Raw genomic sequence first — 15455 nt, 5'->3', positions numbered from 1 at the left:
TTTAACAGAAATCACTCAGAAAAAAAACAGGGAAGCTATTTTGGGCACATTCCCTAGTTTGTAAGGGTGACATGCTAAGTAATGAATTGATGCTATTGTTAACAACATTGTTAACAAGGCTAAATGGCCAATGTACTTGACATATTGGTTCATTTTTTCATGTTCTATTGTATAAGATGATCTGTCTTTTATTGTTTTGAACTTTATCATTAAGCAACCATGGTCATTAAGTTAATAATTTGATGCGCCCATGTAGTACACCTTACATCTTTGAGAGTAAATTTACTCAGTTACTCATACCTATAAACTTCTTAAATGTAAATCCAGATCCAAAAAAAAGGCAATCCCTATATTTGTCTTATACAAAGCAAAGATACACTGTAGACAAAAAGACCATGTATAACTATTTTCGTAGCTAAATTAACATCGGCACACTATATATTGTTATATTATATTTTCTGAGCAACTACCTGGATTCTGGTTTGGAGGGCAGGGTATCATAAGCTTACACAATTAATTCTTCTACACAGATCTTTGTGGGTCTGTAGGAACATCACCTCTCACTCTGCACTCGAACAAAAGAGTTTCTTCATTCTTGGGTTCTCTTGACTAAAAGAGTGTAAAGCACATAGGGAAAAATAGACTAGAATGTTAGAGTAGACAGAGCATCGATTCTGCCAACACTACTGAGTGCTCTTTCAGGCATTCTACTTTTAAGTCTGTTGACTCCCTCGTGAAAGCTATTTTTTAAATACAACAAACAATTAAGAACATTCTTAGATCAGGAAACTTATTTTTAAGTCTATCCTACTCCCAATTAAAGGTGGACTCTTTAAAGACTGAGTGTCTTTTCATGTGCTTATTTGCCATATGTATATCTATTTGGCCAGGTATCTGTTCAGATATTTTGCCCACCTTTGAACTTTAACTATGTAAAGATTTTTTGATATTGTTAACCTCAATATGTGGAAGAATAAGATTAACAATGTTCACCACCTATTAAGTGTCAGAATGCAATAAAAATAAGACGGGCAATGGATAGGCAGAGTATGATAGGGAAAAATGTTTTGGAGGTGGGACAATATGAACATGTCATTATGACAACCTGAAAGAGAAGGTGTCTACATATTGTAATTAACGATACCTCTATCGACAGTTATATTTTGTGGACAGCTGGTCTACAAAAGAAAAGTCAGCAAACATTACAGATTCCATTCTCTAATTATAACTGAGCATAATAGATATCCTAAGCCTATTCATTAGTATTCGCCTTTCCATCTATTCTCCATTCCATAATGTTGAAAATGGAGGAAAAGCAATAGTAAATGAACTTGAAGGAAAGGAAAACACTTTTTCATATTTTACAGTGGTGAGATCTTTAGAAACCAACTACACCATATGTCCTTAACAAGAAACATTTACTCAATTTTGAAGGCATTGCAACTATGTTAAATCAATGAATTTCTTCAGTATTCTTCATTGTATTGGTACAAATTTAACCTAATTGGATTCTGCCACGTAGTAAAATATTCTCTTTTGAAATTCCTTTTTATGAACTTGAAAGAAGAATTATGAAAGAAGAGTTACTTACCAGATACAGTGCTCTAAGAAGGCAGAGTTTGTCTCAGAATTGAGCTTAGCACAGAACTGCTCTCAATGAAGATTTGTTGAATGTTGCATGAATGTCTCAGCATTGCATTTTACATATGTTTATAAGCAATTGTTAAAATTTCCCTTAGTCTTCTCCTAAGGGCTGTGTTTTTCAAAAAGTTTTCTTCTCTTTCAATAAAGGTATATGTATGGATGTGTTTGCTGTTTTTATTAGATTTTAACTTCAGAAGTTAAAGAGTTCAGAAACAAGGGCTATTTTTCTTAATATGTATCCTAAAATTACAGTACAGTTCTATGCCTTCTGATGTTTCATAAATACTTTAAAAGATTAATATTCATTCCTTTGCATTTTTTTGTAGACCCCAGTTTTTAGATGAGCAGCTATAAAACTCAACTGGAAGAGCTCTGACTAGTGCTAAGTCTAATAAAGGGGAAAATGGCTTTGATACGTGCAGCACACATGTGAAACAGATGACAAATATTAGCTAGGCTACATTAATCCTGATGAAGTGAATAATAATTTTATTCTCCAAATAGGAAAACTGAAGCAAAAAGAATAAATACGAGAGTGAAGTAAAGGCATAGGGTTAAAAAACAAGTCAGATTTTCCTTTCATTAAATGCATATTTTAGAAAATAGTTTTGGAGTTTTGATTTATGCAGATAATTTTTACTTGAAATTTTCTTTGCATTGTGTTAAGCACAGGGAAGAGAGTCTCATGGCTGCACCTTCATGTTGAAAGTATAACTAACAGCAATTACATAAAAAAGTTCACTAAACTTTTAATTCTCAGATTGTCTTTAAAAATTTCTTGAGATTTTACTGTATTTAGTATGAGTCGTTAAAATATAGCACTGAGGAAAAGATATATAATAAAGGAAAATAATAGGTTAACATTCTTGTGGTAACTACATGTTTATAAAAACAATTTCAACAGATTAAAAATTAATTAGAAAGGTATAAAGTTATGAAATAACAGGAGTAGGATTCATAATTTGGTTTTAAATTATCTTTTCATGTATCAAACTATCAGTTTAAAATATTGAACCTTTTTTTAAAGCTAGACTCTATTAACCATCATTTATAATTGCTTCAACTGGATTTTATTCAATTTCAGTATATTGAAGAAGTATTGTTAGCAATAATTTTTAAAATAAAGTTTAACAATAAAGATGTTAGCTTATTATATACTTTCATATGAAGTATTATATCATGATTAAAAGCTAGACCCTCTGGGTTTAAATTCCATTTCTGTCACTTCTCAGCTGAGAGAATTTGGGCAAATTACTAAATTTCTCAATGCCTGAGCTTTTTGATCTGTAAACTGGAGATAACAACAGTACTTGCCTCATAGTCTTAGTGATAACTAGATGTGTTAATACATAAGAGTACATGTGATCTGAGTTCAGTATACCTTTACTATAATCATATTTTTATTGTAAATTAAAAATGTAATTTTTGAGGGAAAAATCTAAATTTAAATATGTAACTATTTCTTTGAATCCAGGTATCTTTTCTACAAAATAAAAAATCAATAGTCTGCACTTTCCATATTTAGTAAGGATTAGTAATCTGATGTTTGTGTGTATGTGTTATGGGTAGAGGGCCTCAGGCTAAATAAATAATCAAACTAATAATTTTAATTTGCAATTGAAACAGAGATAAAAACAAATGGCCATTCTTGCATCATCTGCCAAGCGAATGAATAACCGACATATCTTTCTGTGATTCCTTGCAGATATCATGGAAATCAGGACAGTGGAGGTTGGAATTGTGGCAATCAAAGGGGTGGAAAGTGAATATTTTCTTGCAATGAACAAAGAAGGAAAACTCTATGCAAAGGTATTGATAATTGATAGTTTAGCCTTAATTTTTCAAACTTATTTTTGTCAAAAACATCTTGTCCTTTTGAAAAGTAAAAATGGAATTAATTTCTCTCTAACTATATAATTTAATGATTTTATTACAAAATTTTATATTTAAAAGAAAATGCATTTTGAGTGACCTTGGACAAATTGCTTAAGTTCTCTGGACTTTGGTTTCTTCATTTGTAAAATGAGTTGGATTAACTAAATTCTAAGGATCCTTATAGCTCCGACATTCCATGTGCATTTTAGATGCTTAAAATCTGACATTTCTATCAGTCAGTATTAAAGCTCTTTTCGTTAAAGTTCACTCAATTTGCACATTGCTGATGTGAAAATTCTTGGGGAAAAAAATCCAGAACTTTGTTTATTAACATTAGTCTCAAAATCATGGGCTTTGAACTGCAAATATTCCCATTGTTCCCACTTTATTACAATGTGAAATATGAAACAGTTCACCCCACTGTAATAAAGTATAATTGACTTTCCTTTGTATTCTCACAGCCCAGCACAATACCTGGCACAGGCTTATTACATAAAAATATAGTTTTAACTGAATGAATGAATGAATGAATGAATGGGTGGATGAACGAACAAATAAATAAATTTTTTATTTTCCATAATTATTGCAGGCAGTGTAGTAGTAAATGAAGAAAAGTTGAGAAATATGTCTTTCAGCTGGAGAAGGCAGAACTTCTGCTAACTATATCAAAATCTCAGTGGTTAGAGAATGAGTGACTTGTGCATAATAATATGAGATAATAATAATATAATAATATAATAATTAGGGGGAAATAGTTTCTAATATTGAGGCATAGTAGCAATGGACTGCCAAAAGCTTCATGTTGCATAATTCAATGTGTATCATTTTATCTTTTTTTAAATTTAAGATGTTTATTTGTAAATATGCTAACCTATATCTAATAAACTGCATTGCACTTGCTCAAAGAAAAAGTCATTTATGTTTTAATTCTACCAAATATTACCACTTACTCTTTGTTTAATTGAGCCCCTCTAAAAATCATTTGGATAATGTTTGTTGTTTTAACAGAAAGAATGTAATGAAGATTGCAACTTCAAAGAATTAATTCTGGAAAACCATTACAACACATATGCATCAGCTAAATGGACACACAGTGGAAGAGAAATGTTTGTTGCCTTAAATCAGAAGGGCGTTCCTGTAAAAGGGAAAAAAACGAAGAAAGAACAAAAAACAGCTCACTTTCTTCCTATGGCAATAACCTAATCATATATGGTATATAAGAAACCAGTTCCAGCAGGGAGATTTCTTTAAGTGGACTGTTTTCTTTCTTTTTTCTTTTCTTTTTTTTTTAAGTAACCAAGAAAGGCTGGAAAACTACTGAAAAACTGATCAAGCTGGACTTGTGCATTTATGTTTATTTTAAGAGACTGCATTAAAGAAAGATTTGAAAAATATACACAAAAATCAGATTTAGTAACTAAAAGTTGTAAAAAATTGTAAAACTGGTTGTACAATCATGATGTTAGTAATAGTAATGTTTTTTCTTAAATTAATTTACCCTTAAGAGTATGTTAGAGTTGATTATCTGATGATTATTTAAATATTCCTATCTGCTTATTAAATGGCTGCTATAATAATAATAATGCAGATGATGTTATATAAGATATGTCAGACCTAAAGGCTGCTGGAATGACTTGTCAGATAATCAAGCCAATGCTAACTATGGAAGATGAGCAGTATTTGAAATGCTTTCCACTGAAAAATTATAATTCACTTAAATTCTGATCAGAAAAAAAGGAATATTCTCAAAAATTTTATTATGAGATTGAATCAAATAGGTAGTTTTACAAAAATATAGGATTAGACCATGTTTCTACTTATTAATAAGAACAAAATTCCTAATGCTGCTCAAACTGAAAGGGTATTGCTACAAAGATGTTTTTCAAAATTTTGTATATAAATTAGCAATAATGCTGATAATACTGTACTTCATCTCACTTGTCACAAAATAACATTTTATAATCCCTAAAAGTTAAAATTCAAAAATTTGTAAGTTTTTTTTCAATAACATAATCTATCTTTTGTATCATTCATATTCAGGAATATGGCTTTTAATAATGTTTTTTTCCCCCACAAATAATCATGCTTTTTTTCTGTGGTTATAGCATTAAACTCTATTTTAAGATGTATTTGAACTTAATTGTTTTGTCATTTAAGTTTATGTTATTTATAAAAACACAACCTTAATAAGCAGTATCTGTTTCATATGCTTTTAATTCTAAAGCAATAACAAAACTGTCTGGCCCAACTGCAAGGTCCCCCTCCCTGTTGTGAGCAACACCAAGTTTAGTACACAGCAGTGGGGCCAGCAAATCCTGGATGACAGACAAAAATGACAGCCTGCAGCAATTCTTACAATAGATGTCTCATAGGGAACAACACAAAAATGTGAAGTATGTTTTGCCACATACTCTTGCCCATTAAGTGGAATCATATAAGTAAAATCACTGCAGATAAAAGAACTCGCAGGGTTTTAAAGTTAGGCTCTACTCGAGTTCATAAGTAGAAAAAAACATGCATACTTAAAGTTAGCCCTTTTTCTAATTTCTAGAAATCTTTGCCATTCGAAATATGGCAGCATTAAAAGTTATTTTCCTGTTATCTCCAATGCCAAAATAGAATAATGAAGGCCTGAATATTATGAAGGCTTGAGGTCAGGGTACAGATAATGGCTTATCAAAAAATAAAGTTCCACTCATAACTTTTCCATTGGCAGATCTTGGTAGCCCTTTATGTATTCATTAACAGAAGGTCAACATTTATCTAAATTAAACTATTAGTATGCTCACCATGGTGGTTTTAATTTCAAAATATTTGTCATTCAAGTCCTTGTATTTTATATAAATGTTATCTGGTAATACATTCATAGGAGAGAGTTACATGAAAAGGCCGTCAACAGAAACAACAGATTCATTTGATTTTCTTGTGGCTAGACATACTCTAGTTTCTCAGATATACTCTGGGGAGATGCCATGAGTGATACTCTTAACTGCTATCTGATTCAAGAGTCTTGCTAGCCTTGGTTCCTATACCAGGCTTTTCTGACTGGAGTCCTGTGAACATGTGAGGGCAGAGGAGAACTATGTTTTTCGTATTTGTTTCCTAAGAATCTAGCAGAATGTCTGCCCACAATCAATTTTCATACTGTTTGATTCAATATTTGAATATAAAAGTAAATTCATAATGAGACTAATTTTACTTCATTTAAAAAAGTTAGGGTGATACATGATTATATGGAAATTTAAGCAGAAACAGTTTATGTACATACAAGGTACAAGCTATGTTAGGACCAAATAGTCTTTGTCTATGAATTTATAGTTATGATCAAATTACCCAGTGGTGCTGAATTAAGAAAACAAATATTTAGCAGTAATTCCAATCCAGTAATGTTTCTAGAAACACTTTAATTCTTTGTCCCCCTCTTTTTTATATTTATCATGCAAATTTTAGAAAATAAAACTTGCACTGGTTATATACACTTAGAATCCTAGAATCTTAAAATTGCAATGGGCCTTAGTCCCTCTTATTCATTTGCAGACCAGGAAATTAAGATTGTGCTACAACCAAAGTCATGTAGTTGCTTAGGTAGAGAGCTGTCAGAAGAGTCTAGGTCATTTAGTATGTACTTTTTACTCTTAGATTATTAGGATTATTAGCTGGTATTCTCCTTTAAAAATTTTTTTTTCTATTGAGATATGATTTTAAATTTGGGTGCATGCGACTTATGTTTTGGTAATTCACTTCATTTACAATAATTAGTCAATACTGTGAGGCTCTGAGTCAAAGGATGAAAGAAATGATGCAATTTCCAATCCTAATTACTATTCAACTTTTACACGTACCTCTTTATTTACAAATGGAGAGCATTGTGCAAAATATCCATATAAACAGACTAACCTTTTCTAAGAGAATTTGAAAGAGAATATTGGTTAAATACACAGGTTTCCAATAATAAGGAAGGAAAAAATTTAAAAAAATAAAATGTTAAAAGAATTAAAAAGATATTTTCAATGTGATTAGCAATCTAAAACATTTTTACATAAAAAGCCATAATATAAATTGTCAGTCTTTGAGTTGGCTATAAATTCAACTTAATGACAGAAGAGAAGGGATGCTGGAGGTAAATTCTTAGTTTCCTTCTCTTAGAATTCACACTTCTAGAGTGACAAAGAACACAGAGATGAAGTAAGAGACCAGCTTTAGTAAAAGCAACTCTATAATCACAAATACCCTACATCAGTGCCTCTCACAATTTTCTACTGAAATACCAATAATAGTATAGGTAGAGAATGAGAGTCTAAGGTTGCCCACCAAATATACATTTTTATTTTGAAAATCTCCTTTTTCTGAAGACCCATGTAATTTTTGCATTTTATTCCATAATATTTTTGTGTTTGCTTTAATAGGAAATTCACACCACTGAGTAAAAGTGATGTATCAGAAAGATGTATAAGTTTTATCATGCAGCTTCATTTACACCATCACCTTAGTGGCATATACTTGAGCATTGATAAGACACAAGAGATCCTCTACCTATCATAGTCCAACTTTACACACAGATGACACATGGCTAAAGAAAACCAAAACTTTTTCTAAAGTTCACTATGAACAGGACTGATATTAAAAATATTTAATGACTAGTTCATGTGGTTACTGGACAATCAGTACATGCCACTGATCTATCAGAATAGATGCAGGCCATTGCAACTAACTTGTGGGTACCAGATGATTATCAGCCTTAGAAAATATCTATTAATTTGTCTATTAATTTGTCTCTGTGGTTTGAGTTCTTAATATGAAATAGTTTATTAAAACTTCATGTCTAGCTGTGTCAGCACTGTTGTCAGGATACTCTTTATTCCACTTCTATATTTATTCAGTGAAGCTGCTGCTTTCAATGAAGCTGATATTCCTTCAGGCTTACATATGCTCCCACTTATCCTCTAACTTTGAATGGTTTGTCAAAAAAATTTATTTTCTCTTGAGGAGAACTGACAAGAAGCAAGAAATAACAAAGTCCTAATCTCTTCCCCAAAATTCCTATTTTTATTTTCACCTGAGAAGATGCTTCTTATATTTTCCTTTTACTTCCGGATTATTATGTGGTTCCAGTTTCCAAATCAACATTATTAAATTTGTGAGAGCTTATACAAATTTATTTTCTTTCATATCATCAGAACTTATATTCTAACAATTAAAATGTGAGATGAATAATAACAGTTAGTTTAGAGATGGTAAGCTTTTCTCCTGACCAATTCAGCTATGTATTACTTATACAGCACATTATCCTAAAACTTAAAACAGAAAATATTTATTATCTCATAGTTTATGTGGTCAGAACCTGAGCATGGTTTAGCTAGGTGTCTCTAGTTAGAATTTCTTATAAGGCTGCAATCAAGGTGTTGGCCAGGGCTGTAGTCATCTATTATCTCAATGATTAACTTGGAGAGGAATCCACTCGGTCATCGCCAGTTTGCTAGAAACATCGGTTCTTCACCACATGGACTTCTCCATAGAATAACTTACAACATGGCAGTTTATTTCCAACAGAGCAAGGAATCAGAGAATGAGAGAGCATGCCCCAAAGTGAAGCCACAGTATTTTTATAACCTAATCTTGAAAATGATGTTCCATCATTTCTGCCTATTCTTAAGGGGAGAGAATAAGACAAAGGCATAAATACCAGAAAGCAGCGATCATTAGAGGCCATCTTAAAGGCTTCCTAACATAAATCATAAACTGGATGGTTTTAAGGCCACTGACACAAGATAGGATTCTTAGTGCCTAATAAGAGTAATTCACAGATTTCAGTGGTAAACCAGTCAGCAGAGAAAGATGAAGTAGGTATATTCTCTGTAGCAACATTCTCAATCCTTCCTTGAAGAATATTGTACGGTCCATTCCCACATAGAATAATTGAGAAAAAATTTGAACCACAGTTCTAGACTGCCTGTTAGTTTAGGCTGTGCCTTATTAAGAGTCCTAATATAGCTGTAAGGCTAATAATATACCTTTCCCCCCACATGAAGGAAATGACCCCACCTTCGGACCCAACCTAAAGATAATCCTCCCCTCCACTGCCAAAACTCAAGAGAATAAGATGCCAGCTGAAATTCCTGTAGCCAAAATTAGTTTGGTCCTAAATGATAGAGGTAATCAGTCATAGGTTGCCCAAGATCATCTTAGGATAAAAAGACCTACAAAGACTTGAAAAACAATTGATTTTATTGCTAGGTGCACACTAGAATTAATTGGGATTTTTTTTTTTTTAATAATGAGGCCTAGGCCCCACTGCAGGCCAATTGCATCAGTATACCTGATACAGGGTTCAGGAAATGGTATTTTTAAAGCTCCCCAGGAAATTCGAATGTGCCTAAGCATTTGAGAGCCAATTAGCTAAATGGGGTGGTAGGGACTGGGAATCTCTTCAGGATCTATTCCTGGTTCATCTTTGTTTCTTCCTTAAAACCCTGAAAAGACTATGTTGCTTCCCACCTAATTCCATGCTTTCTGATATGATTCTAAAGTCTGCCGTACTTTTTGGATCCTGGTTTTCCTAGATGCCTACATATTTTTGCTAGTCACAATTGAGGCTAAAAGGAAATGCAAACACTAGAAAGAGCTACAATTGTTTTTGCATTGGAATATTTATAGAGTATAGAGTGCACAAAGGGCACCCCCCCCAACACACACACATTATAGTCCATTCTCAAACAGAACAGCCAGAACAATTCTGTTAGATTATATTTCAGATGACCCAATTCTTTGTTGAAAACCACAGTTGTTTCCCATATTACTTAGAGTGGCTTATAGAGTACCAATGGACAAAGTTAAGTGATTAAAAACTTAGCTGTTAAATTAGGTATGAGAAGGCAACAGGAAAACAGTAATAAAAATGTAGAGTTATACATTTAGATTGTTTGCCCGATATTGAATTCCCAGTCCATTTTAAAGAAACTCAAACTGGACATTGTAGACAATATTTAATGGGTGTGGTAATTATTAGAATTATATGCACAGGAAAGGCCCTACCTCCTTTTTTAGAAATTGACAAGTGAATATATGTTATATTTTAAATAAAATACTTAAGGCATGTACATATCAATTTAATGATTCCCTATTTTAATAAAATTTTCTATTAATTAAACAATGACTCTGTCTAGGCTAGATGAGAGGGCTTCTACCTTACTCTTCTTTATTTAACTGATCTCTAATTGTTGGTGTTTTGGTTGTTTCAAATTTTTCACTAACATACATATGAACCTTTTTGTACATGCTTCTTTATATTTATTTTCTTAAGATGATTATAATAGAATTACTAGACCAAAAATTCCTTTAAAAATGCAAATTGAAAAATTGATTTTCAGAAAGCTTTTCCAAATACATATTATAATCAACAGTACATAAGAGTAGATAAATATTCTAATATTTATGCTCAAAATTGGGTTAGCTTTTATTTTTGTCTCTACTTCTCTCTGATTATCTGATATCACCGAAATGCAGGTAGACTGCAGAAGGACCATCTTTCTTGGTCCTTCTACAACCACATTGCCTCAATGTCCAGAATTTAGCAATTGTTTCCTAATAATTCTCCTGTCTTAAGTTTCTCCTCATCTCATATGCTACCTAAAATTTCTTAATCTTCTTAAAATACGATTTTGACTATGTTAAATCCCATTTGAAGAACTCATTTAGGCTTCTTATGAACTATTTGGTTTAGTTAAATTTCTTAAAATAGCATCCAAAGCTGTCAAACAATTGGCTCTACCTTACCCACTCAATTTTTTCACTGCTTAACGCAAACCTTAAAGTTCTCTTAGTCCATTGTGTTTATCCCATTGTCTGTCTCTCCTCACTAGCCTATAAGTTTTACAAGGAAAAGGTTCTTATCTGTTTTGTTCACTTTGACAGTGTCTGGCACAAGGGAAACACTTAGTAAATATTCATTAATGAATGGATAAACTAATTCCAGTTCAGTAATGGAATAATGAGCACCCCTCACTAGAAAGCATTATTCCACTATTTAAGCAAGATATAAAGTAGTTGTTGCAAATGATTTTGTTTAAGCTAGTGACTGAATCTCTCAGAATATTCTAATTCATGTTAGTCATTTCTTGGTGTGACACTTCTATGTCACTCGATAGAGTACGTTAATACATTTCATAATACAATAAGAACGTATTGCTTTTTTATACTATCCAGCACCTCTGACCACCGCTACCAATAAATGACCAGCATATCTGGGACAGGCATTCTCAAGTCATCTAATGGCAGACCTTGGAAAGTTATCTTGGAAACTAAATTAGTAATTAGAAAGTTGCTTGGTGAGCATGGCATCAAAGCAAAGGGAGGTGAAATGGTTTTAAGAAATATATTATCCAAATTTTTATGAAATCTAATTCACAATGATCAAATCTAAATAGTTTTGCAAAAACACTGCCAGTTTCTTGTTCTTTGGGCCACCTCTATTCTATGTCACATGTTGTTTACCTCATTTCTGTTCACAGAGTCTTTCTCCATATAGTATAAAATATAAGCAATAACAATATAATAATACTACTTATTAAATTACTACCACATTGGGAGTTTATATCTCTGGCCATCTTATTAGTGTTTGGGGTTTCCTCACTCTTTAGCCATGTAAATTTCTTTTTCTTTCTTTCTTTCTTTCTCTTTTTTTCTTTCTTTCTTTCTTTCTCTTTTCTTTCTTTCTTTCTTTCTTTCTTTCTTTCTTTCTTTCTTTCTTTCTTTCTTTCTTTCTTTTTTCCTTTTTAATAATGACATATATTGAAAAGGACAGTGTTGAGATTTTGCTGGCTTATTTTTCAGAGAGTTACTTTATTTCCAAGTTTTAAAGGTTATTTTTTAGTTGTCTCTAAGCATTGCTGACAGTGAAGAGGTAGCAAAATGACAGAGGTGTAAATGAAAGTTTAACTAGCTAATCCATCTGGCCATGACTTTAAGAATCTCTGGAACATGTCATTTGCTAAATATCAACTAGTACTTGTGTATGAGTAACTACTACATTTCTTTATTATTTTTTATCTCCCCAAAGCACCATGTACAGTAATGTGCACATAGGTACTTAAAAGCTACATGTTAATTGAATATAAGAATTTTTTAAATTGCTTGTGGTTTAAACTATAGTTGACAAAAATCATGAAGTATATTAAAATTTTAATCTTAAAGTCCAGATAAAAGGAAAAACTGAGTTTAAAATTAGGAGAGAGGTATAAAAATAGTTTTTAAAAAATGATCATCTGAGTTTCAAGGTTATATGGTGTTGTACCATAATAAGAGAAATAAACATTAAAACTTTAGTCTTGAAAATAATCTAACAATACAAGGTTAAGGGGAGCTGGCTTGTAAATCCTGAGTCATTCCAGATACTGAAATTCTATAACTGCTTACATTCCAGTCCTAAAAAGGAAGATATGCCATTTTGTCTGGATGGCAATTTTTAACTATCTGGTATCTGTTTATTTCATTAAAAACAAAAACAGAAAGTTCTCTTAGTTTAAAATTCTGGAGAAAAGTTAACCCCACATGACAATAAGTATCTTGAATATTAAGAAGAAAAAATTATGTTTTAAATATGTTTTTGGATTAGAAGAAGCAATTCCAAGAAAGCAGTATACATAAAGCACAAGTTATTTTATTCCTTCAAAATCATATATATATGTATATATATGTACACACATGCACATATATACTCATGTTTTACCCCAGTTCTGCTCTTGACTTTCATTAGCATTCCTTCAGTACACAGATGAAGGTATCAATACACACACACACACACACACAGAAAAAGACAGACAGAGAGGGAGAGACAGAGAGAGAAAGACAGAGACAGAGACAGAGAGAGACAGAGAGAAACTATATAGGGGGAAGAGCTCTAAAATGATAAATCCAAGCTATAAGTCTCTATTGCTAATTCTACCCCAATAGTCAACAACCACTTTGGAATATTATTCAGCACCTATGGATAGAAGTTATAGAATAACAAAATGTAAGAAAGAGGGAATATAGAAATAATCTATTCTAATCACTTCATTTTTTTTCAGGGAGAAAAATAAAGCTCAGAGGGGTCATATGACATACTCAAAGACATTCAGGTCTTTTACGTGCAAGTTAAATACATCAGACCTGAGAAAACATAAGAAACTGTAGAAAAGTCTCCAAATCAACACATACTTATGTCCTGAGTAAATAAATTATCTGAGTCTTATGTTTAGGGGATTCTCCACAGTGACAACTGAATCCAGCTTGAGGATAAGCAACACAGAAACTGTAAAACTATAAGCTGGGTGTGATAGCTCTCAGATGCCATGGGCCAGGCTCACTCACAGCATTGTTCTATAGGGCAGTGGTCCTCAAACTTTTCATTCTCAGGGCTCCTTGATACTCTTAAGAATAACTGGAGATGCCAAAAAACTATCAGTATTTCTTATATTAGAAGTTAAAACTGAGAAAGCTTAAATATTTATTTATTAGTTCTTTAAAAATAACAGTAATAAATTCATTTCTTGTTATTTCTTTTTGAAAAAGAACTATTTTCAAGAAAAATTTTAAGGAGTAACATTGTTTCACATTTTAAAAATCTCTTTAACATCTGACTTAGTAGAAGACAGCTGGATTCCAATATCTACTTCTGCATTTTTTTGTTGTGATATTTTTCGAAGTATACATATATTTATATATTGAAGTACATAACGAAAATCCAGTACCAAACAGATAAGTAGTTGGAAAAGGAATATTTTAATAGCCTTTTCATATAATTGTGAATATTCTTTTGTTCATTTGTTTGTTTGATTTGTTTTTATAAAGTATGTGCTGTTTCATGATACTTGTCAATCATGGTGAAATATACATAGCATAAAACTGACCATTTTAACCATTTTTAAGTGTACAGTTTAGCAGCATTAAAGATATTTGCATGATTGTGTAACCATTGCCACCATCCATCTCAAGAACTTTCTCACCTTCCCAAACTGAAACTTTGTCCCTATTGAATCTTGACTCCCCATATGTGAATATTCTCTGATATTACATAAAAACCGCAGAAGTTGTTGTTTCTTAATAGTGGGTAGCATGTGGAACCTGAAACCATATCACTGTACTTTGTGTACTCTGTTACATTAAAATCCATTGGTCTGTCACATTTTTCAAAAATCCATATATAATTTTTATAATTTATTTCTCATTTTTTAAAGTTTTATTATTTTATTAAATTTATTGATTAATAAAATTATATAGGTTTCAAGTAAACAATTCTATAATACATCATCCTTGTATTGCATTGTGTGTTCACCACCCAAAGTTAAATTTCCTTTTGTCACCATATATTTGACCCCTTACACCCTGATCTACCTCCCCACCTTCCCCTTCCCTCTGTAATCACTAAACTGTTGTCCATGTCCATGAATCTGTTTGTATTACTGTTTGCTGCTTTCAGATTTACATCCCACATATAAGTGAAATCATATGGTTCTCAACTTTTTATGACTTATTTCACTTAGCATGATAATCTTAAGATCCATCCATGTTCTTGCAAATGGTAGTATTTCCTCTTTTCTTACGGCCGAGTAATATTCCATTGTATATATGTGCCACAGCTTCTTTATCCAATCATCTATCAAAGAACATTTTGGTTGTTTCCATGTCTTGGCCACTTTGAATAATGCTGCTATGAACATAAAGGTGCATATATCTTTATAGATAAATGTTTTAAAATTTGGGGGTAAATACCTAGAGATGTGATTGCTGGGTCATATGTTAACTCTATTCTTAATTTTTTGAGGAACTGTTTTCCATAGTGGCTGTACCAATTTGAATTCTACCAAACATGTAAAAAAGAATAAATACCAATTTTACGCTAACTCTATTAGAAAAGAGAAGAAACCTTATACTTATTACTAAAATGAGACAAAATTTCA

The 15455-nt window shown here is 31.9% G+C and overlaps 2 protein-coding genes across 2 annotated transcripts in view; one reads left to right on the top strand and one right to left on the bottom strand.

Annotated features, from left to right (window-relative positions):
* Positions 1-5659, top strand: part of FGF7 (fibroblast growth factor 7) — a 57970-nt gene extending 52311 nt beyond the window's left edge. Inside the window, exons 3-4 of the mRNA XM_039889093.1 lie at positions 3350-3453; positions 4528-5659. Coding sequence (XP_039745027.1) covers positions 3350-3453; positions 4528-4722 — 299 coding nt within the window. The 3' untranslated portion in view covers positions 4723-5659. The remainder of the gene's footprint in view (positions 1-3349; positions 3454-4527) is intronic.
* FAM227B (family with sequence similarity 227 member B) overlaps positions 1-15455 on the bottom strand; it is a 150432-nt gene that overhangs the window by 99728 nt on the left and 35249 nt on the right. The gene's annotated exons all lie outside the window — the stretch shown is intronic.

This window comes from Pteropus medius, unplaced genomic scaffold, assembly GCF_902729225.1.
Source record: "Pteropus medius unplaced genomic scaffold, Ma_sr-lr_union100, whole genome shotgun sequence".
Taxonomy (NCBI): Eukaryota; Metazoa; Chordata; class Mammalia; order Chiroptera; family Pteropodidae; genus Pteropus; species Pteropus medius.
Note: the sequence above shows the minus strand (reverse complement) of the source record. Positions and strands in the feature narration are given on the sequence as shown.